This window comes from Garra rufa, chromosome 24 (assembly GCF_049309525.1).
Source record: "Garra rufa chromosome 24, GarRuf1.0, whole genome shotgun sequence".
NCBI lineage: Eukaryota > Metazoa > Chordata > Actinopteri > Cypriniformes > Cyprinidae > Garra > Garra rufa.
This window is the reverse complement of record NC_133384.1, coordinates 2,089,032-2,113,762: the sequence shown is the minus strand read 5'-3', so window position 1 is coordinate 2,113,762 and position 24,731 is coordinate 2,089,032. Positions and strand designations below refer to the sequence as shown.

General features: G+C 37.0%; 1 protein-coding gene across 1 annotated transcript in view; it reads left to right on the top strand.

The window, feature by feature from the left end:
* Positions 1-3,351: 3,351 nt before the first annotated feature.
* kmt2ca (lysine (K)-specific methyltransferase 2Ca) overlaps positions 3,352-24,731 on the top strand; it is a 142,408-nt gene continuing 121,028 nt past the window's right edge. Inside the window, exons 1-3 of the mRNA XM_073830301.1 lie at positions 3,352-3,422; positions 3,841-3,938; positions 21,286-21,436. Coding sequence (XP_073686402.1) covers positions 3,352-3,422; positions 3,841-3,938; positions 21,286-21,436 — 320 coding nt within the window. The remainder of the gene's footprint in view (positions 3,423-3,840; positions 3,939-21,285; positions 21,437-24,731) is intronic.

Sequence of the window (24,731 nt, the reverse complement as noted above, 5' to 3'; positions counted from 1 at the left end):
AATATATATATATTGTTTTTTGCTAGACATAACCCTTCTTCCTTGTCTGGGAATGTTTAGAGCCTTTGGAAGGTGCACTCATGGTTATGCAATTAAAAGGTCATGAAAACCCCCTTCAGCACAGTCATTTCCACGTAACTTTTGAAAAACTCTCAAGAAATTCTTGTGAAAATGTTGTTCCATTTGTGGGTTTGTTCTGTTGTCTTACAGGTTATTCATGAATTTCTTTAGGGTTTTATAACAGTACATTTTAAAGCAATTTTTATTATGTCAAATTAAATTCATAGAATCTACTCAAAAAAATTAGTTAACAATTTGCACTTAAATTGTTTCAGTAGTTTTTATCCCATATGTTGTGCAGAGGCTACCTAAATTAACAGCTATGACATAAATGAATTAAGGAAAAGTTGACCTAACATTTGTCAATACATTGCATACCCAGTTACTCATAAAAAGTGAGTACAATTAACTCTTGATTGTTATTGTGCGATTAAAACAGCTTGCATAGCGAAATGTTTGCAATAAACTGGTAAAAAGTTTACTGCACTGACTTAGTTTTAAACTGAATGCAAGCAGCCACCCACAACCTAACCATAAGCTCCACTCTTCAGCAGTGGTAAATAAAAAAATAAAAATAAAAAAAACCTTCAACATAACTGACACTTTTTTTAAATGTCAAACATAACTGAGCACTAAACAATCATAAAAAATCCCTTAGTTTCAACATTCATTCTTCTGATCAAGCCATATGCAAAACATGCTTACAACTAAAAATCCACTGCCCAGTTTCAGTTAATGGCAGAAAAGTGATTTCAGGTAGTTTCAACAAAGTAGAAACTAAATGTTTAGCAGTTATGTTGCTGTAACTCATTTTAGGTGAATTTAAGAAGCAGAAAACAATTTTTTGAAGTGTACTTGTTTTTTTTTTTCAACACCTGAAAGCTGCCATTCACCGGTTATCCAGCATTTCACTCTGGTGTTAAAAGGCTAAATGGCATTAGGGAAGTTGGCTAGCCTTCAATTGTTGTGTCGCTGGGCAAGATATCACATGTAATGTGAATCTTTTGAGAGACACATTATAGAGGAGGGGATTGTTGACCTGGATTAAACCTGTCTCAAGCACAGCACAATAGCCTGCATTTTCAATGATGTAGGTCATTGATCAGAGCGCTGGGCGCCAGGCTAGCAGGCAGCAGCAGTATCCGTCTCCATCCAGAAACCTTAGCCTGGAAATGTGATGCCTATTATTCTACCCATGCTGCATTGTGCTTGGGAAGAACAGTAGTTTTTCGAGTTCACAATTATTTGGGTTTCATCCAGCATTTTCAGATAACTGGATTGTATTTTGCTGCGTTTGTAGTAAATTTGTTTTGCATGTAATGCGTTTTGATACATCCATATTTAAAGTGAGGTTTGTGAACTTGTCTTGTATATGTTGAAAGTATGCGTAAGAAGCTTTATGTCTTTATATCTTAATGTTCTGAGAACAGCAGGATTCTTTGAAAAGTGCCAGTGCATGATTGCCTGTGAGGATTTTAAAGGATCAAAAACTCTAAAAAAGGTTTTTTTTTAATATATATTTTTGTTCAACTTGAAAGGAGTGATGGCACGCATTATGTATGTCAAAAGTAGACAGTGTGTGCATGCTGTGGCGGATTGTGTGGCACAAAGCTAAACCAGACTTCATTCGCCCCAATGGAATGCATATTCTGAATTGTTCTCTATTCCCTATAGTGCACTATGTGCCATTCACCTTACAGAAAATGCAAATTATGTGAACAAGTGACCAATTTCAGTGGCAGCTTCAGTGTCTATTGCAGAAGTTAGAGACTAAGGGTGTATTCACACCTGTCGTCTTTGGTTCGATTGAATCAAACTCAAGTTGATCCCCCCCCCCACCCCCCTCTGCCAGGTTTAAATCTTTTGGGCAGGTGTGAATACAGAAATCACACTCGGGTGTGGACCAAACAACTGTACCAAGACCCAGCTGAAGAGGTGGTCTTGGTCCGATTCCAAACAACTCTGGTATGGTTGAATGGATGAACCAATCAATGGTTTGGTTTTGTTTACAATTTCGGGTTCATTTGCAAAAAAGACAGTGTGAAAGCGAACCACACCAAACAAAAGAATCAACATTGTATTTGGTACACCCTAAGTTTTGAATGTGTCTATCTTGTAAATGCGAGTTTTGTCACTGTTTTGCACACACTAACTTATAGATGACCTTAAGGCTAACATATTTGTACTAAAAGCCAAAAGACTTGTTGGATGTTAAAAAATGTAAATTTTATATGCAGTCAAGCCCGAAATTCTTCATACCCCTGGCAAATTCTGACTTAAAGTTGCTTTTATTCAACCAGCAAGTTTTTTTTTTTTTTTTTTTTTGACCAGAAATGACACAGGCTTCTTCCAAAAGATAATAAGACGATGTAGGCATCATTGTGGGAAAAAAATATTTCTTAGCTTTTATTTGCAAAAGTTGCATGTCCAAAAGTATTCATACCCTTCTCAATATTCAGTAGAAAAGCCTTTATTGGCTATTACAGCAATCAAACGCTTCCTATATTTGCTGACCAGCTTTTTGCATGTCTCCACTAGTATTTTTGCCCATTCATCTTTAGCGATGAGCTCCAACTCATTCAGGTTGGGGGGTCTCCTTGCCATCAGCCTGATCTTTAGCTCCCTCCACAGATTCTCAATTGGATTTAAGTCAGGACTCTGGCTGGGCCACTCTGCAAAACGTAAATGTTTTTGTCTGCTAACCATTTCTTCTCCACTATGTATTGCTCCTTTTTCATGGTGCCGTTTACTGTGATTAGGTTCCCTCGTCCACTGGCTAAAAACACCCCCAAAACATTAGCTTCCCACCACCATGTTTGACAGTGGGGATGGTGTTCTTAGGGTTGAAGGCTTTTCCTTTTTTATGTAGCAACAAGCGTCATGAAGACAGCAGCTCTGGTGTGTAAAACTTGCAAGTGCTGATATTTTCTTTTTTGAAATGGAAATGTAGTTGAAATGAAAAATTTTACAAGACAAGATCGCAGTTCATGGTACACTAATGCCATTAAACAGGAAGTGAATTTGACATCTCCTGTTAAAAGAAGGCAGCACATTTAGAACAGACCTTTTATTCACTTTAAGGTTTACTTTAAAACTAAATAAATAATGGATCTGCTCAAAACCTGTCTACAAGGACTCTCCAAACAGCTTGTGTGCTTGCTGTGCTGCGTGTAGAGGGTTTTTTGGTTCACCTCTTGATCGCGTCTGTTGTAGGGAACTAGATTTTGTAACCATAGTGACGAGCAGCCGAGCACTTGCTGCAGGCCACACTGAGCCTCCATTGGCTGCTACATGCGTGTTGACATGTTGGTTACTGCTGGTGGGGGAAGGGTGGAGACTCACACACTGACCCACACTGTCATGTAGATCACTAACCCATATATCAGCACTCATCCTGCGAGTAAAAGAGTTTTACAGCTATAACCCAGTGTGAGGCAGGTTCTAACTTTTCAGTTTGAAGTAGAATTGTTTGTTTGAAAGAGAAAAGCTATTTAAACCCATTGCCAAATGCTGCACATTCACAAAAACATGCAAATGAAGATCAAAGATTTATGTATTTTTTTTAAACATTCATCCTTTCAAAAAGAACAGTTTTGTAGTTAGATGAGCTGGTTTCTAATCTGCACACTGATCTAAAAACAGTTTAGTGGTCTGTTTATGGTGGATAAGGTTATTAGTACAAGATAGTCTTCTGTGTGCAGAAAATACACTGTGTGTTTGTAGAACAGTATAATCCAGCTGTTGTGGAATATTAGCAATATTGTCTTGTTTGTGTTGCAGGTCTCGTAGTCGAGGTCGTGCACAGGCCGATGATGAGGACAGCATGGATGCCACTGATGTCACACCAACTCCAGACATTGACATCGCATTGGAGATGGGTGAGACTTTTTTTCCTAAGTTTGCTTTTCAAGTTTTGTTTCTACAACACTATAGCAAAAGACCCTGGTGTATGTTGTGAAGAGTTGTGAATTTAAAGTCTGAAGTTGTTTTATTGTGAAATCCAATGTTCAGATTACATGTGTTGCACAAAAACAAATGATTCAATTTGAAAGTCATTAAAAGTGCATTGTTTATGCTACATTTTTCCAAATAAACAAATGAATCTTGTTAACTGGCCTGAACTGTTCACATTCTTCCTGGATTGTCTTTACTGGATGAGATAAAATAATACAAAGATATTAAATAAAGATCACAGGCACTGTTTGCACCTGATATAAAAGGGGTCATATGATGTTGCTAAAAAAGAGGATTATTTTGTGCATTTGTTGTAATGCAATGTGTTTATGCAGTTTGAGGTTCAAAAACCATATTATTTTCCACATACTGTACATGATTGCTGCTCATCTCTGCTCCGCCTTTCTGAAACGCTTTTTTGCAAAACTCATCGTTGGTGTTAACCGAGGTGTTCTCTGATTGGCCAGCTATCCGGTGCATTGTAATTGGCTGAATACCTCAAGCGTTTGACGAAATTGTTACGCCCCTTACCATGCCTTTTCTCGGCGCGATGAGACAAACAATAAAACCCATTATAAATGAGGCATTTGTTGCATCCAGTGGGGACATAACTACTGATTATAATGACTCATACTGTCTTTTTATGCATTGCATTGCATTGTGTCACGCAGTTAAATATAACACCATGTCTGCATTTGCGATCATAGAATGAGAAACAACAAGCTCTACTCTACACTGCTCAAAACTTACATTTGAATAGTCAGTACTAGTCAAGTCAAGTCAAGTCAAGATTATTTATACAATATAAGTTGTGTCAAAGCAACCTTACAGTATTAAAATAATAAAATAAAATGTCAATAATAATGCAAGAGTTCCATATTGCAACAAAGTCAAATTGGGGAGGAATCATCTGGTTCCCATGGCCTTGTGCCGGTGGCCGTTTAGGGTAGGAGTTCTTTCTTGATGATCTGTCTCTGAGGCTCATCTAGTTGACACGGTATCCGCTGACATTTGGCTGTAGGTGTTGATCCACCATCTGCTCTAGGTTTGGACTGGATCCGGGGGACTGCAGTGACCATCTGATCTGGATACGGACTGGATCTGGTGGCTATGGTGACCTGGGAATAAGAAACAAACAGACTAATATTAATGTAGATGCAAGAGTTCCAAGTTGCCACAAAATCAGATTGGAGAGGACTCATCTGGTTTTCGCTGTCTTGCGTCGATGGCCGTCTAGGTGATGAGTTCTTCACTGATGATCTGTCTTTGATGTGGTCTCTGCTGACATTCAGGGCTGTAGAGGATATCTCTGGGTGCTGATGGGCACGGACTAGATCCGGGAGACTGCAGTGACCGTCTGATCTGGATACAGGTGGCTACGGTGACCTCGGAATAAGAAGGAAAGATACTAATATTAGCGTAGATGCCATTCTTCTTCTGATGCAACGAGTACATCAGGTGTTATAGGAAGTGTCCCTGGTTCCGGTTGACCTAAATAATGCAGCCTAACAATCCTTTAATGGATTTGGATTATGAAATGTATTAAGTGTAGGCCAGGTTAAAGAGATGGGTCTTTAATCTAGATTTAAACTGACAGAGTGTGTCTGCCTCCCGAACAGTGTTAGGTAGATTGTTCCAGAGTTTGGGCGCTAAATGTGAAAATGATCTGCCGCCCGCAGTTGATTTTGATATTCTAGGTACTATCAAATTGCCGGAATTTTAAGAACGCAGCGGACGTGAGGGACTATAATATGATAAGAGCTCGCTCAAGTACTGAGGAGCTAAACCATTCAGGGCTTTATAATTAGCAAGATTTTGAAATCTATACGATGTTTAATAGGGAGCCAGTGCAGTGTTGACAGAACCGGGCTAATATGGTCATACTTTCTGGCTCTAGTAAGAACTCTAGCTGCTGCATTTTGGACCAGCTGGATTTTGTTTATTAAGCGTGCAGAACAACCACCCAATAAAGCATTACAATAATCTATCCTTGAGTTCATGAACGCATGGATTAACGTTTCTGCATTTGACATCGTGAGCATAGGTCGTAATTTCGATATATTTTTTAGATGAAAAAATGCGGTTTTGCAAATGCTAGAAATGTGGCTTTCGAAGGAAAGATTGCTATCGAATAGCACACCTAGGTTCCTGACTGATGACGATGAATTGACAGAGCAGTCATTGAGTAATAGACTGTGTTTTAGGTTATTACATGCGGAGGTTTTAGGTCCAATAATTAACACCTCTGTTTTTTCAGAATTTAGCAGCAAAAAATGTCTTGCCATCCAATTTTTTATTTCAACTATGCATTCTGTTAGTTTTTCAAATTGGTATGTTTCGCCAGGCCGTGAAGAAATATAGAGCTGCGTATCATCAGCATAACAGTGAAAGCTAACACCATGTTTCCTGATGATATCTCCCAAGGGTAACATATAAAGTGTAAAAGGTAATGGCCCTAGTACTGAGCCTTGAGGTACTCCATACTGCACTTGTGATTGATATGATACCTCGTCATTCACTGCTACGAATTGATGGCGGTCAGATAAGTACGATTCGAACCAAGCCAGTGCAGTACCACTAATGCCAACATAATTTTCAAGTCTATTTAAAAGAATATTGTGGTCAATAGTATCAAACGCAGCACTAAGATCCAGTAGTACTAATAGAGAGATGCATCCACGATCGGCTGACGGGAGAAGATAATTTGTAACTCTAATAAGAGCAGTCTCAGTGCTATGATACGGTCTAAAACTACTGTCTACTACTGAAATCTTTAAATATGAAAGCATACTCTCAGGCCATCAGTCAGAAGTGCAGACTGTCCTTGCAACATTGGAATTGCCCCACTTTATAGCCTTAACCCTTTGTGTACAGCTTGCATTGAAAGCTGCTCTCCCAGGTTCAGGAAACAGTCCTCTGTGAAATGCGCATCACCAATTCTTTCGCAATGAAACACACTGCGTCTCCACAACATGGTGACTGCAGCACTACTACAGCCGGTAAAAGTTTCGCCGCCTTCCTTTCCATATACATATGGGTGGTGTTACGCTAATCTACTCACCCTGTGACGTGGACAAGTGGAGGCGTGTTTGAATGCGCCATTTTAGGAAGGTGTGGCTGTCTTAACTTTTATGATAAATATCTCTTTGGTTTTGAGACTTTAATCTTTGCAACAGCTTTTAACTCTTCTAAGACAAAGGAAAACAAGAAACCGCATCATATGACCCCTTTAACATGTGTTTTTGTCAATCTGATCACAAGTTTGCAACTCTAAATACAAGTGTAAACAGGATTTGAAATTTGATTTTGTTTAGTCGAAAATACATTGGACCGGAATGCTTTCATATGTGGTTAAATACGTTCGAACAGCCCAAAAACAACACCTGCTTTCTGCCTACTGACCTAATTCTGAAACATTATGGGACTTGTTGTTGAAGTGCGCTAGCCAAAAGGATTTAAAATTTGCTGGTGGACATCGTAAGTTTGGTTTGAAGGTGTAAAAATGTAAAAAACACAATGGTCTCTTACCAGTCCTGAAGTTAGTACAAACCCACATGTTTGGCATAGTTTTGCAGGTGTCATAGCAGAAACGAAAGCTGCTCTCCGTATCATGTTCTGTCTTTTGCGTTCATATGTAAATTGTGCAAGCGTATTTTGCAATATTAGATCAAAAGATCAGAAAAAGTCCATACATACATAGACCCGCCCCTCAGAGAAGTCAGTAAAGTGGTCAAAAATAGACAAGAGACGGCTTAAAACACCATGGGTAAATGGGCATGTGACTCTGTTGTCCACTTGTGATCTGATCGACCAAAAGTTAATACCAAGTGTAAACAGAGCCACATTGTCAAATTGTCTTCCTTGTGTGACCCATGTAGTCAAACAAATGACTTTGGTCTTGAAATCATGAGTCATGTTTATGTATATCAGTATTGCGTGAGACTTAAATCAATTAAATACCTTAGGGGTCATTCATATGGCACTGATTAATGATATAGTTGAGGTGAAAAGTTTATATACACCTTGCAGAATCTGCAAAATGTCAATTATTTTACCAAAATAAGAGGATTCATACTTTTTTTAGTACTGACCTGAATAGGATAATTCAAATAAAATATGTTTACATATAGTCCACAAGAGAAAATAATAGTTGATTTATAAAAATTGACCCTGTTCAATAGTTTACATACACTTGATTCTTAATACTGTGTTGTTACCTGAATGATCCACAGCTGTTTTCATTTTTCTTTTTTTCTTTTTTCTTTTTTTTTTTAGTGATAGTTTTTCATGAGTCCCTTCTTTATCCTGAACAGTCTTCAGAAAAATCCTTCAGGTCGCACAAATTATTTGTTTGTTTTTTTCCAACATTGACTGTATGATTTTGAGACCCATCTTTTAACACTGAGGACAACTGAGGGACTTATATGCAACAATTATAGAAGGTTAAACAGGAAAAACATGCAGTCAGAGCCAGAGGGCCAGAGAATGAAGATGTTAATTTTTATTTTGCGTAAATATCTTTTTTTTTATCTTTTTTTTTTTTTTTTTTTATACTGCCCTTCAGACAATGTAAAATATACTTACATATTTCCCAAAAGACAAAATAAGTTAAAATTTACCCTGATCTTCAAATTGTAAAAACGTAATGCATTGTGTTTCCTTCTGGAGCATCAGTAAGTGTTTAAACCTTCTATAGACGTTTTTCCTGAACACGGAAGTAAGTCCGACTCTTAACTGAAAGAATGCTTTGCATTTCCGGTCTGCATTGTTTCTAGTCAAATAAGGGTATATTCTGAGCTAATAAACTAATGTTAAACCTATTAAAATGTTTTTAAAAAGCACATGGCTCCATAGCGCAATGTCGCAATGACCGTCATTTGTCAGTGCCTCACTTTAATGAGTGTGTAGATGACACGAAGCAGCGGACGTTAGCTACATTAAAAACAGATACATTAAAAACTATTTTAATGGGTTATGGAAACCGGAACAGAAAAGCATTCAATCTGACGTTAGAATTCGTAATGGCGGCGCTCATCGTTTACTCAGGAAAAAGGTCTATAACTATAATAGTTGCACATGAGTTTTTCAGTTGTCCTCGGTGTGAAAAGATGGATCTCAAAATCGTAGTCATTGTTGGAAAGTGTTCAAATACACAAAAATGCTGAGAAACAGTGGGCAGGACTGTTCAGGACAAACAAGGGACTTATACACAACTACCGAGTAAGCAAAGTTATTCTTCAGCGCCGTAAATGTGATGGTGGTTTAGCCCTGCCAAATTTTCTTTTTTATTACTGGTCTGCTAATATTGCCAAGATTTCAGTATGGTGCAATGCTTCAGAGTCTAACTGGTGTACACTAGAAGCTGCTACTTGTACCTCTTCTTCTCTTAAAGCATTAGTCTTTGCTCCTTTGTCCCTCCAAACTTCTAGTTATACAAGGAACCCCATTGTGCTATCAACTCTAAAAATTTGGAAACAATTTCGAAAACATGTTCAGTTAGAATCACTTTCTGTTTTCAGTCCTATTTGCAACAATCACTTGTTTTTGCCGTCTATGGTTGATCACACTTTTAAAAGATGGAGTGATAAAGGCATTGTTAATTTCTCAGATCTTTTCATTGGTAATCATTTTGCTACTTTCAATGACCTTATGGCCAAATATAATTTACATAAAACAGATTTATTCAGGTATTTTCAGCTTCGTAATTTTGTAAGAACTAATTTCTCTAGTTTCCCCCAATTGCCAGAAAAATCCCTGCTTGAGAGTTTATTCTCAGCCCCTATAGGTAGTAACCGTATCTCTTTTATTTATCTCATGTTGCTTTCATCTAGAACTTCATCTCTCTTATGTTTGAAGTCAACATGGGAGAAAGAGTTAGAGCTTAGCTTGTCTAAAGAGCTATGGTCCGAGGCCCTTGCTAGAGTTAATTCTACTTCTGCCTGTGCCCGGTTAAGTTTAATTCAGCTAAAGGTGTTGCACCGAATCCACTTTACCAAAGCTAGACTCCATAAATTGTTTCCAGAAACAGATGACACTTGTATTAGATGCTCCTTCTCTCCAGCTGACCATGTTCATACATTTTTCAGTTGCCCTAAATTGGCTTTATACTGGGCTTCCTTTTTTGATTTTCTTTCAAGGGCTTTACATATTTCTCTTTCTCCTTGTCCAATGGTTGCTATCTTTGGTGTGTCTGTGTCTTCTTCTACTCTTTCGAAACAACAAACAGATGTCATTGCATTTGCCTCCCTTGTTGCTAGAAGATGCATTTTGTTACATTGGAAGTGTCCATCTCCACCCCCAACTACCTCCTGGTTAAAAGACCTCATGTCACTCCTTTCTCTAGAAAAATTGAAGTACACTATTCAGGGCTCAACTGTTAAATTCTATAAAATTTGAAATCCCATCATAAATACCTTTGACTCTTTAACCTCACTAGATTCTGACTGAGTTTTGTTAGTATGTGAATATACTTTTATATGCATAATTGTTTTAGGTTAATTTAGTTTTTATTTTTTTTATTTTTTTTTTATTTTTTTTTTTTTCTCTTATTTGAAAAATGTCATTATATACATTTCATATTTTTGTAAATGTATAGTATATACAATTTCATTATAATCCTCCTAAAGGGGTTTATGGGTAGGGAAGTAAGTGGGCATAGGGGCAAAAAAAACACTGTTTTTCTCATTGTACTGTTTTGTGTTACATCTGTCTATAATAAAAAAATCACTATACACAACTACCACCAAAGAAAAAAAAAAAAAACAGCTGTGGGTCAATAAGAATAAAGTGTATGTAAACTTTTGAGCGGAGTCATTTTTATAAATTCAGCTATTTTTTTCTCTTGTGGACTAAATGTAAACATCTTTTATGTGAAATATCTTATTCTGGCCAGAATAAGATAAAAACAAACAAACAAAAAAACGTGCATTTTCTATGATCCCTCTTATTTTGGTAAAATACTTAACATTTTGCAGATTCTGCAAGGTGTATGTAAACTTTTGACCTCAACTGTACATATTCAAAATCAGTTCTCTGGAAAGTTTTTGGATTTTTTTTTTTTTTTTTTTTTCTCCAACTGTAGTATATAGTTTGGTATGTCTGGTTTGCACTATAGCTTATAAACAACATTTTGTGTAATTTCACATTAATGCATTTCTGTGTTATGTGAATAGGGTAGTACAACTTGATAGTTGTTCTGTGGTGCATTGACTGATGTTCTGTAATTTATTTATGCGAATAGTGATTGCAGACTTTTGTAGTTATGTGATCTTGTGTGAGCAGAAATTAGACTTACTGTTTTTTGCTTAATTCCCATTGAGTCTTTGTCACTATATTTTTTCAGTAGCACTAATTAATAAAAAAAGAAAGGGAAAAAAAGAACATCCCGTCCCCCTCCTGCCCTTTTGCACTTTTCAGTTTCTAAGGTGTTAGTCAGTGAGATGGCAGATGATTAACACTCACAAAAAGCTTTTAACATCTTCGTTGCTTTTAGTATGCTAGCTCTTTACTCTGGTACACAGTTTGTCTCTCACCTGAAGCTTGTGCTCTTTTATCGGTGTTCTGAATCCATCAATGGCTGATAGCATATGAAACATTAGAAAAGCACTTTAAGTGTCACTGCTGCAGTTTTTTACAGACGTGTTCTGGTAACCAGTCATAACGTCTTATCTTTAGATCTCAGCCACGTCCTGGAAGACTACTGTAGTTGCTATCCCAACCAGTACTAAAGCCATTATGGGACATTACCTCCCTTTTCTGGGTTTCTATTTCTCTAATGTCTAAATATGCAGTAACTACTTTCTTTCAAACTGGACTTTTAACTATTCACATAAACTGTGATTCACTGACTGACATGTAAAATGTCCTATTGTCAACAGTTAATTATAATTTTATTTTACTTATTCATTTATTTATTTTTTAGGCAAGTAAAATAAATATATATTTATATTCAGATTTCAGATTTGGACGTACAATTTGGATAAAGCTCTTGTCAGTTCGACATGCAACATGCATTAAGCAGTCTATGGATGATCCATGTTTGCGTTGTCCGAGCTACTGCTATTTTTGCAGGATCCATCATGATGTCTCTATTTTGTGCACTCCATTAATTTGTGACATTAGCACATTAGTGTTTCCTGCTCTTCCTAGTATGAGGGTGGTCTAAACTGTGACCCTTCTCCAACCCAGACTCAATCATGATCATGACACAAGCTTTTTCCATGAAATCTTCTATGAGAGCAGTCATTTCCTGCTAATCATTACACTGAAATATTCCTGCTCTGGGCTGTAGGATTTTCTAAGGGAGATGGGGCGAACATGGTTGAACGGAATTACTACTTGATATATATTTTTTTGTTTCTCTAGTTACAAAGGGCTGTTTTGATTAAACTGTAGAGATGTAGGTGTGTGTCTAGACAGTAAGAAACAGCACTGAAATAAAGATGCTGTGCACGCTTCAGTGACGCAGCAAGATATTTATTTTCTCCAGTTCTCAGCACTTAATGTCACAACAACCCAAAAATTGTCCAAAGGGGGTTGACACAGAGTCAGGTCCATCGACCCAGAAGTGCAAAAATGTAGTTTTGACTCCAAAATTTTGTGAAGACATATTTTTTTTTTTGTCTAGTTCCAAAGTTCAAGCTTCAGTCATTCGCTATTCATTTATTTTTTTATTCTTATTCTTATTCTTGTTAGTATTATTAGTATTGTCTTTTTTTATAAAATGTATTAATGTAAATAAAAATGGAAAATAATGGCACGTGGTCCTTTTGTGATAAAACTTCTGAACAAATTCTGTCGGTCTATCTATTTTTGAAAGAAATCTCTTATGCTCACCAAGGCTGCATTTATTTGTTAAAAATCTAATAAAAATGGTAATATTGTGAAATGTTATGATTTAAAATAATGTTTTCTATTTAAATATATATTTTTAAAATATAGTTTACTCCATCATTCTAAAATGCTAATTTGCTGCTAAAGAAACATTTCTTCTTATTAGTATTGTACTGTATAATGCATCAGTTCCCATATCTACAGCAGTGTGCGTTAACTGATCAATCTTTTGATTGATTTAACCCACTTTATTTTCATATTTAGATATGTTCCTGATATGAGAAAATTACATGAGAGTGTTACATTTTAATAAATTGTATTTATTTACACTTTAGAAATGTATTGATAAATGTTGTTTCCATATACACCTATACTGTATGTAAACAACATTTTGAAGCACTAGATCCTTGGATTGATTTATTTATTTATTTATTTTATTTTTATATAATTTTTACATTTTCTTTAATAAAATTAATGGCAGCAATATGTCCATACGCACAGGCTTATGTCATGATTTTTGTTTTAAGCTGTGCGTGCTGGGAAATTTACTTATTCTTGAGGTATAATCATTCTTTATGTCTCACTGATATGTTTTCGTCTTCAGTAATGTACATCAAACTCTGGCGCACACCTGTTTTCTTTCCCCCCTGTTGTCCTGGTTTCTTATGTCTACTGACATGAATGCTCTTTTGAGCAATGGAAAAACAATGTTCTGTCTTTTGAAACATCGTTTTAACAAGTGCTGTGTGGGCAAGTCTGCCATGAGACGAGCCATTTTCATCCCTTTAAAGGTTGATCTAAAGGCCACGGCTCCCATTGTAGTGGCTTTTTGTGATGCAGCGTATTTGTGTTTTTTTTTTTGTTTTTTTTTGCATTGTTCTCCAGGAGAACTAAGTGTCAATATCCACAGGGAAAAGAAAAGAGAATTTTGAGATGCAGTGTTGTAGGTAATGTTGCTGCAGATGTACTTTGTACATGTACCATTCAGAAATTTGGGGTCAGTAAGATTTGTTTTTGATAGAAATTAATGTTTTTATTTAGATAGAATGCACTGAATTGAAAAAAAAAAAAAAATGACTGTAAAATCTCACGGTACGATAATATTGCGATACGTTATTTATTGCAATATTAAAAAAATAAAAAAGACATGAAATGATAATACATTTTAATTAATTGTATTTATTGACACTTTGGAAATGTCATTGTGAATTGTTGTTTCCATATATACCTATATATGTAAACATTTTTGAAGCAATAAATTCTTGGATTTTTTTTTTTTTATTGGCAAAATGTACAGGCACATCTCAATAAATTAGAATGTCGTGGAAAAGTTTATTTGTTTTAGTAATTCAGCTCATTGTGAAACTCGTGTATTATATACATTCAATGCACACAGACTGAAGTAGTTTAAGGCTCAATCCCAATTCTACCCCTTACCCCTACACTTAGCCCTACCCCTCCGTTTGGCGCGTTCACGTGAAGGGGTAGGGGTGTCTCATTTCTCTTTTGGTTGGAGGGGTAGGGGTAAGGGGAAGGGCCAGATATCCCTCCAAACGAAGATTTTTCAGGACCTCACTTCAAACGAAGGGCTAAGAGAAATTTCCAACATGGCTGCTCACTCGAGCAAGCAGACTCGTAAATATAAGTAATTTTTGCCTTTAATAAGGATTTTCATGACAATGTTTCATTATATGTATATTACCTTCAATCTTGTGTTTGTGTTTATGGTGTTGTTTTGTAAATAAACGTTTGCAAAAAAATCGCTAAAGTTTGCTAGCAGATAGCACTGATTGCACGATATTACAAAATATATTTTTATGTCATATACACTTGACTGCATGTTAGAAACATGAAAGACCAGTGGCACGGCAATTTGCAACGGTGGTGTAGGTGTGGTATACGCGGTATACGGTGTATATATACACACTTCCACTTTTTAAATCCCCTCTGATGCGCATTATTCAGTGTCCTGCATTCGCCAAAATCATGGCAGTCCACCACATCCAGTCATGTGAATAAATGTAAATATTCGCTCAAAACACCCAATAAAGGCAGTGATGATGCAGTCAGGACCGTGGAGCCGGCTTGCTTTGAAATGTATTTAATGATTGCGCCTAATGCACCTGCGCCCGCTCACCGCACCAGTAATTTAAATCAGTACATAATAATAAAAACGATACCTTACAAATAAAAAGAAGCTGATTTTTACGATCAGAAATTTCTTAAACCAGTGAACCCCTGTAAACATTTTAGTCCAAGGATCCAGAAAACGAATGCGTTCAAATAAAAAGTTCAAAACGAAATTCACAAATGAAGCATATATACTTCTCCAGGCACCACTACACTGATTAGCAATTTGCCGCGCATGTGATAATGCGTTGTTTGTTTTGCTTACGGCCACATGTGAATGAACGGTGCGTACACCGTACATTTGTACTTTTTGCAACATGACAACATTTTGACATCTTGGAATGAGTGATAAACATCTGCGCATGTACTCTGACGTAACATTAGGAACTAGCGACAACCTATGATGACGTATTACAGTGTTGTAGTGGTGTCCCATTTCTTAGGGGAAATATTTTTGCCCTTCCCCTTTACACTTTGTTTCAAGGGACAAGGGGAAGGGGCGAGGGGTAGGCGAAGGGGTAAAAAATAGAATTGGGATTGGGCCTAAGTATTTGGTTCTTTCAATTGTGATGATTTAGCTCACATTTAACAAAAACCCACCAATTCACTTTCTCAACAAATTAGAATATGGTGACATGCCAATCAGTTAATCAACTCCCAACATCTGCAAAGGTTTCCTGAGCCTTCAAAATGGTCTCTCAGTTTGGTTCACTAGGCTACACAATCATAGGGAACACTGCTGATCTGACAGTTGTCCAGAAGACAATCACTGACACCCTTCACAAGGAGGGTAAGCCACAAACATTCATTGCCAAAGAAGCTGGCTGTTCACAGAGTGCTGTATCCAAGCATGTTAACAGAAAGTTGAGTGGAAGGAAAAAGTGTGGAAGAAAAAGATGCTCAACCAATCGAGAGAACCACAGCCTTGAGAGGCTTGTCAAGCAAAATCAATTCAGGAATTTGGCTACAGTTGTCGTATTCCTCTTAAGCAACTACTGAACCACAGACAACCTCAGAGGCGTCTTACCTGGGCTAAGGAGAAGAAGAAATGGACTGTTGCCCAGTGGTCCAAAGTCCTCTTTTCAGATGAGAGCAAGTTTTGTATTTCATTTGGAAACCAAGGTCCTAGAGTCTGGAGGAAGGGTGGAGAAGTTCATAGCCCAAGTTGCTTAAAACCCAGTGTTAAGTTTCCACACTCTGTGATGATTTGGGGTGCAATGTCATCTGCTGGTGTTGGTCCACTTTTTAAAAAAACCAAAGTCATTGCATCGATTTACCAAGAAATTTTAGAGCACTACATGCTTCCTTCTGCTGACCACTTTTTTTATTGCCGATTTCATTTTCCAGCAGGATTTGGCACCTGCCCACACTGCCAAAAACACCAAAAGTTGGTTAAATTATCATGGTGTTGGTGTGCTTGACTGGCCAGCAAACTCACCAGACCTGAACCCCATAGAGCAGCGGTTCCCAATTCCAGTCCTCGCGACCCACCGCTCTGCACATTTTGTGTGTTTCACGCATCGCTTCCGACGTTTGTTCTATTCCAACGTTACTGCCCTTCGAAGTGGACATCACAGGATATTCCGCCATTATTCATTAGTTTGAAGCGAGCGTATGCGTTCCATTTGAAGGTCATTAAAGCGTGCGAGACGTAAATTTAAAATGCATTTATTTACAGATGCACTTATGTCACACTTCTCTAGTAAGTTTCATCTGTGTGTGAAGACGCTACATGCGGTGACGTAGCGCAAATATGTGAATGAATGTTTTGAAGTATAGTAAACAGATTTCCCCCGCTTAGGGAGCAGGGAGCAATGAACACTTTGCAGGGACCATGTCAATCGGAACGCAGTTCCTGCACGGACCTCACTTCTAATGAGCTGGTTATCTGAATCAGGTGTGTTAACTAAGAGAGACATGCAAAATGTGCAGAGCGGTGGGGCGCGAGGACTGGAATTGGGAACCGCTGCCATAGAGAACCCCATAGTATTGTTGAGGAAAATGAGAAACAAGAGACCCAAAAAATGCAGATGAGCTGAAGGCAACTGTCAAAGAAACCTGGTCTTCCATACCACCTCAGCAGTGCCACAGACTGATCACCTCCATGCCACGCCGAATTGAGGCAGTAATTAAAGCAAAAGGAGCCCCTACCAAGTATTGAGTACATATACAGGAAACGAACATACTTTCCAGAAGGCCAACAATTCACAATTTTTTTTTATTTTTTTATTGGTCTTGTGAAGTGTTCTAATTTTTTACGGTAGTGAATTGGTGGGTTTTTCTTAAATGTGAGCCAAATCATCACAATTAAAAGAACAAAAGACTTGAACTACTTCAGTCTGTGTGCATTGAATTTATTTAATACACAAGTTTCATAATTTGAGTTGAATTACTGAAATAAATGAACTTTTCCACAACATTCTAATTTATTGAGATGCACTTGTATGTCCATTCGCACAAGCTTATGTCATGATTTACGATTTAAGGTGTGCATGGTGGGAAATTGACTCATCCGTCAGCTATAGACTGTACAATTATATAGCAAACATGTTTGAGATCTGCTGTTTTATATACATTTCTTCTGCTTTCATGTGGGTCATTGTACTTACAGTCTGCCAGCTTATCTTGTTCTGCATTAATGTAGCACCAGCAGATGACATATTCACATATGAACGTTACAGTGCTGCAAGACAACATTCTTCACTCATGCGACCATTTCCACCAATCCAGTGGGCGTCTAAAAATGTTTCCCAGGAAACCAGTTTGCGTTTCAGGTTATGTAGGAACACTTATTGATTTATTTTGTTTGTGTGTTGAGTTTTTAAAAAAAGCGTTGACAATGCATTTTTTAAATTTATTTTATTTTATTAAATACTGAGCGTGACCTGGGTTAAGTTAGCAAAAAAAAATGGTTTTAGAAGGCAAATTTTTAACATTTCAATTAATTTTATGATTTTTTGCACTCTGCACTATAGGGGAGAAAAAAACAAGGCCAATTAGTAAAATTATTATTAAGATCTATTTTGACTTCATGGGGTCCTGTTGTTTTTTTTTTTTTTTTTTTTTTTTTTTAGTTTATATATATAATATTTTACATTTCTTTCGTGTTGCTGTTTGTGCATGAGAAAGATCTGCAAAGTTATATAGCACAAAGTTCTGATTTTTCAGACAGTTTTCTTCCGGGTACATACACGTCACAATATCCCACGTTTAAATAAATGCACCCAACATACAGTCAAAGCTAAATTTATTCAGACACCTTCAACATTTTTCACATTGTCACAGTTTATTTGCTACAGTATAGAAAAAGGTTATAAAATATGGCAAGAACTTGGAGTTAAACTGTGTCAGAAGAAATTCATCTTGATAATGTCAGATAACTTTGATAGAAAGATATGTAATGAATTAGGTTGAATAGCTGTCAGCTGTCAAACTTAAGCACACAATTAGATAATACCAATTTAGGTCAACCAATTATCAAGCAATGATTTATTTTGTTCAATCTGTAGTGTAAAATGTGCATTAGCAATTAAAGTGTCTGAATCTTTTTTACAGGTAGTCCACTATATGAAGAATTTTTAGGTATAATATGTCAGTTTACTATATTTTGCTATCCTTACTTACATAAATGAACTATAGTGTCCTGCACCAACTAGTAAGACAAAAACATCAAGAATTACATGTGGTGTCTGAATAATTTTTAGTTTGACTAACTGTATATGGGAAAAGTAGGAGGGAACCAGGTCTGATTGACTTTGTTAGTAGTGTTGTTGCCATATTCAAGATACACTTTTTCACAGATTTAATATGTTGATACACTTGCAGCTGTTTGCATTCACAGATACACCCGACTGTGTTTGTGAGCTTTGTGTTGTTTTAACGTAACCTTGTGTGTATTTGAATGTTGGTGCAAAAGAGTCTGCTTTCTGTGCATGCTTTTCATGTCTGTGCGCTCAGAAAACTATATCAGAAGTTTAAACAGACAAGACTTTTCAAATGCATGCAAAGAATAAACTTTTAATGATGACAAAGAACTGCAATGTCATGTGCGTGAGACAGAGATGACAATCATAAACAAACAGATGTAGCCTTTTCTGGAAAAGGGGGTGGGAAGCAGCAGCTTATTTGCATTTAAAGACACATAAAAAGCAGCATGTTTTTGCCAAAAAGGGACATTTTAAACATGGTATAATAAATGATCAGTGGGGTATTTTGAGCAGAAACTTCACAGACACATTCTGTGGACACCTGAGACTTATGTTGCATCTTGCAAAAAGGAAAATTAAGTATTTTAAAGGAATCGTTCACCCAAAAATGAAAATTTGAGGTTTATCTGCCCACCCCCAGGGCATCAAAGATGTACAGTGCACAACATAAATGAGTACACCCCCTCTGAATAAATATAAAATATGTATTTTCTCAATCACTAATATACACTAATAATCACTAAGTGTATTAGACATATACTTAATAAATCAAAAAATGTATGCCAATATTTTATGTAAAATAAGCAAATTAGCCAATTTTGTTTAAATGAAGGATTGCAGAAATGAGTACACCCTAGATTCAACATTGATAAAGCACAACTCACACCTTCAGCACTCATACGTCCCTATATAAAAGCTTTACTACCACTGAACATCTGTGGGAACCAGGCACTTCTCACTGTACTCCTCCTCTAGCAACACCAGAACATTTGGATGCTTTTAGATCCGAAATTATTGACTTAGTCTCTTTTGACCAGAGTATGGATTCCTAGAATTCTATATTTTCTAAAAATGGGCCTTGGAAAAGGTTAAATGAGTTTATTGTGCTTTGGCTACAGTAGGTAATTCTAGTGGTCACAACAACCATTCTCTGAGAGATAAAGTGTCACTCTTTTCATAGCTTTTGCCGGCTCTAAAACGCTTGCATGGTATTTCTCCTGCTCTTTTTCTAGCAAAACTCACTCATTACTAAATGAAAACTTAAAGAGCTTTAGTCCATTATTTTTGAATGTCAGTGTTACTTCTACTGTATTTTCACACTTAAAACAATAATTTGGTATTCCTCTTGTACCATTGTCCTCGTTAATGCTAAGAAATAATTCTCCTGACAGTTCTCTCCCAAGTGGTTCCATTGTAGCCAGCATTATGTCTGAGGATGATTCAGGAGGCTATATAACACTTTGAACACTTTGAACTTACCTGTTGATCAAAAATTGCCTTAAACCTACACTAAAATGTTTTTTTAGTAACTTTCAGGAGGGTGTACTTATTTTTGCAACACAACATTTTATCACTTTTATAAGAAAATCTTATTTTCCTGTATAGTTTTGAAAGACGTCTTTGGTAAATGATCAAGCAGGCTTGTTAGAACATTATATCTCCAAAGGACCCTAACATGTCTTCTAAGTAAAGAGTAATTGCTGAATTTAAGTTTTAGAGGGGGTGTACTCATTTATGCTATGCACTGTATGTGACTTTGTTTCTTCAGTAGAACACAAACAAAGATTTTGTCAGTCATATAATGGCAGTCAGTGGGACCCACGGCTTTGAGAGTAAAAAAAAAACATACACAGACAAAACCAAATTAAACCCTGCGCCTCGTGACGATACTTTGAGGTCTTAACACATGAAACAGTCAGTCTGTGCAAGAAACTAAACAGTATTTATATAATTTTTTACCTCTGATCCACCGCAGTGTCCAACTGTTCTTAGCACGTTCACAACAGCCGGCACAATTTAGGCACAATAAGAAATGAAAGAGAACTTATTTTTGCAACACAACATTTTATCACTTTTATAAGAAAATCTTATTTTCCTGAATAGTTTTGAAAGACGTCTTTGGTAAATGATCAAGCAGGCTTGTTAGAACATTATATCTCCAAAGGACCCTATCATGTCTTCTAAGTAAAGAGTAATTGCTGAATTTAAGTTTTCACAATTTAGGCACAATAAGAAATGAAAGAGAACTTAATGCAGTACTCACGCACTGCATGACAGACAACTTATCTGTTTTTATGTTTTAGGCTTCACACTCTATGTCATAACAATGTGAGAGTAAAAACTGCCAAGGCTTTAAATTCATTCAAACAAAACGTTTGTGACCCCAAAGAACTGCAGCCACGTAACTGCAACAGAAATGATCATCAAAAAGAATAATAATAATGTAACTGCAAGTGATAGAATGCACTGTAACACAATACTAATGATCTCTTTATGATGGCAGAGCATGGACATTGTAATCATTTGTAATCTAATATCAACATAATGCACACCCATAGTGGAAATGATATTAAATCTGTGACTATCCTGTTTGAATTCATAGATGTGGTGGAGCCAGAAACGGATGATGATTTCCCTGAGCCACTGGATCTCAGCCCCAGAGACGAGAGGCCTCTGTCCCTGCTCTTCCAGCGCTCCGTGTCCGAAGACTCTGCTGGCTCCTCTGCCTCTACCACCAGAAAAGCCAAAACTAGGTTGGTGTCAAACACACACACACATTCTCGGCTGACTCAAAGCTGCCCGTATGTGTACATTTGAAGGCTGAGCGATAAGTTTTTAATGCCACCCCGAAGAGGGTGAGAGAGTTCACACAAACACAGTGTGCTGATGAACAATGTTTGGACAGAAGAAAGTGTACAAGGGAGGGTCAGCAGGGTTTTAGAAGACAAAGAGGAAGTGTATGTCAGGTCAAAGAAAGCCTTTAGTTGCCTGTGTGTTTGTGTCAGTTGTGTGTGGTGGTGTTCTGAAAAGAAAAAAAAAAGTCCTCACTGTTTTCATGTTCCACTTACACTTAATGTTGACATTTTTCAGTTTATATAAACATTGCTCATGCAATCTGCAAAACAAAAAAACAGTACAGTTTTTCTTTAACATTCATAATTAAATGAATGCTCTATTGATTAAAGCAAAGTATATTTCTTATTAAGTTACATACAGGTTACAGTTCACATTTATTCCAAAGTAACTGAAGGAATGCATTAACAATTTTCATGTATGTTTAGTTTGTAATCTGATATTTAGTTGTTGTTTTTTTGTTTGTTTGTTTTATATAGTCAGCTTATTTTAGGATCATCAGTCATCAAAGCTCTGTAAACACTGCAGGTGTCATAAAAGACATGTGGAAACTGATTTGAGTATGCAAATGTTTTCCCTGCACCGTTGAGAAACACGCATATACTACCGGTCAAAAGTTGTTTCTTTGAACCAAAATTTGAGCACCAAATCAGCATATTTAAATGATTTCTGAAAGATCATGTGGCACTGAAGACTGGTTTAATGGCTGCTGAAAATTGCATTGCATCTGAATGGCAGCTTTGCCATCAAAGGAATTTTATACGATACATTTTATATGATCCATAAAAGTTATTTTAAAGCATAATATCATTCTTAGAGGCTTTAGTATATGTAACACTTTACAATAAGGTTAATTAGTTAGCATTAGATCTACCTTAGTTACATGAACTAAGTATGAACTACTTCTACAGCATTTATTAATATTAGTTCAAATTAGGAAAGAAGTATTGTAATTTCCCTACTGTAGTGTAAAGATATATTATCGTATCATGAGATTTTTATGTCGATACATCCCTAGTCAGACACAATCTACAAATCAGTTTAAACGTACAACTTAAAATTGTTGAAAATTCCAATTACAAACACTGGCACACAGGCATGGCCACAGCTAGTGTGCTTTTTTTACACACTCTGAGTGAAAGCGAGGGAGTCGGGGGGGAAGGGGACCGCTGAAGCCCTGCTGCTGTCATTACTAAAGGGAGGGGGCGAGAGAGCGCTCTCTTTTGGATTCCCAATTAGCACAGATTGTGCACTCGCTAATGTGTAGTACCATTTGCAAAATGTGCGAAAGGAGGGAGACCCCCCTTTAGCCAGTACTGTATGCGCATAACATCCCCCACTGACAGCAGCTCTCATGGGCCGCACAACGAACAGATAAACAGTGTTTGAGAAAATAAATGAACTCTAATTAGAATGCGCTGACAGTTATGACATTTCACTAAGATTTCCCACAATCACAATGTTTACGAGAAAAATATTATCTGCAAATACAATTAAATACAAATACCCAGCTGAAAAAGGCCATTAATAGAAAACGACAAAAAAATCATGACTGTTTAGACTGGTGACTACAAAAAAAAGGTAGTTACATTTCAGCACAGTTCAGTCACTAATTGGTTCTCAGGGTGACATCTGTACAAGAACATAAATGGTTTTGCTGTGGGAACTTTTGCATCAAAAGGGCAATTTATTTACTAGAAGATGAGGCGTAGTTTTGTCAGTAATACAACAGAGGTGAACTCAAGACCAAAACTGAAAATTCTGGACCTACTGGGCCAAAATTCAAAAATCGCTTCAGATAATGTTTAATAAATTGACAACTGCGTAGAAAAACAAGTCTCAAAATGGCTTCATTCACAGCAAATGAACCAAGATTCTCTGAAATATGTTTAATTTAGCATATTTGCGATTAAAATTCCTAAGTCATGAGATAGTGAGGGAAAAATTTGATTTGGTATGTTTGCCCACTGACAAAGAAATGATCAGTCTATAATTTTAATGGTAGGTTTATTTGAACAGTAAGAGACAGAAAAAAAAAAAAATCCAGAAAAACACATTTAAAAAAGTTTGCATTTAATGAGTGAAATAACTATTTGAACCCGTCAATCCACAAGATTTCTGGCTCCCAGGTGTTTTTATCTCAGCCTGTTACCTGTATAAAAGACACCTGTCCACAGAAGCAATCCATCAATCAATCAGATTCCAAACTCTCCACCATGGCCACGACCAAAGAGCTGTCTATGGATGTCAGGGACTAGGTTGTAGACCTACACAAAGCTGGAATGGGCTACAAGACCATCGCCAAGCAGCTTGGTGAGAAGGTGACAACAGTTGGTGCGATTATTCGCAAATGGAACAAACACACACACAAAAAAAAAAACTGTCAATCTCCCTCGGTCTGGGGCTCCATGCAAGATCTCACCTTGTGGAGTTTCAGTGATCACGAGAACAGTGTGGAATCAGCCCAAAACAAAGGCAACAAAAGAGTGGCTCAAGAAGAAGCACATTAAGGTCCTGGAGTGGCCTAGCCAGTCTTCAAACCTTAATCCCATAGAAAATCTGTGGAGGGAGCTGAAGGTTCGAGTTGCCAAACATCAGCCTCGAAACCTAAATGACTTGGAGAGGATCTGCAAAGAGGAGTGGGACAAAAACCCTTCTGAGATGTGTGCAAACCTGGTGGCCAACTACAAGAAACATCTGACATCTATGATTGCCAACATGGCTTTTGCCACGAAGTACTAAATCATGTGTTGCGAAGGGGTTAAATACTTATTTCACTCATTAAAATGAAAATCAGTTTCTAACTTTTTGAAATGCGTTTTTCTGGATTTGTTTGTTGTCTCACTGTTTAAATAAACCTACCATTAAAATTATAGATGGATTATTTTTTTGTCAGTGGGCAAATGTACAAAATCAGCTATTTTTCCCATCACTGTATATATTTTATCATGCTGTATCATGCAGACCTAGTTTTCAGCCAGTGTTTCAACAAAGATATCAGTTGTAGGTTTATATGGAGCTCTTGTCATTTGACTGATTTAGCGTGTGATTTCGCTGTCAGAGCCATCCAAGGATGGTATGTCCTCTCCTGTTATCCTTTTCGAGTTTGTTCTCCCAGTCTGGGGAACTGGGGCATGGACTGTAAACCCCTGACTAGTCCAATTGTTGCACAAATAGAACAGTGAGGGTTGGATG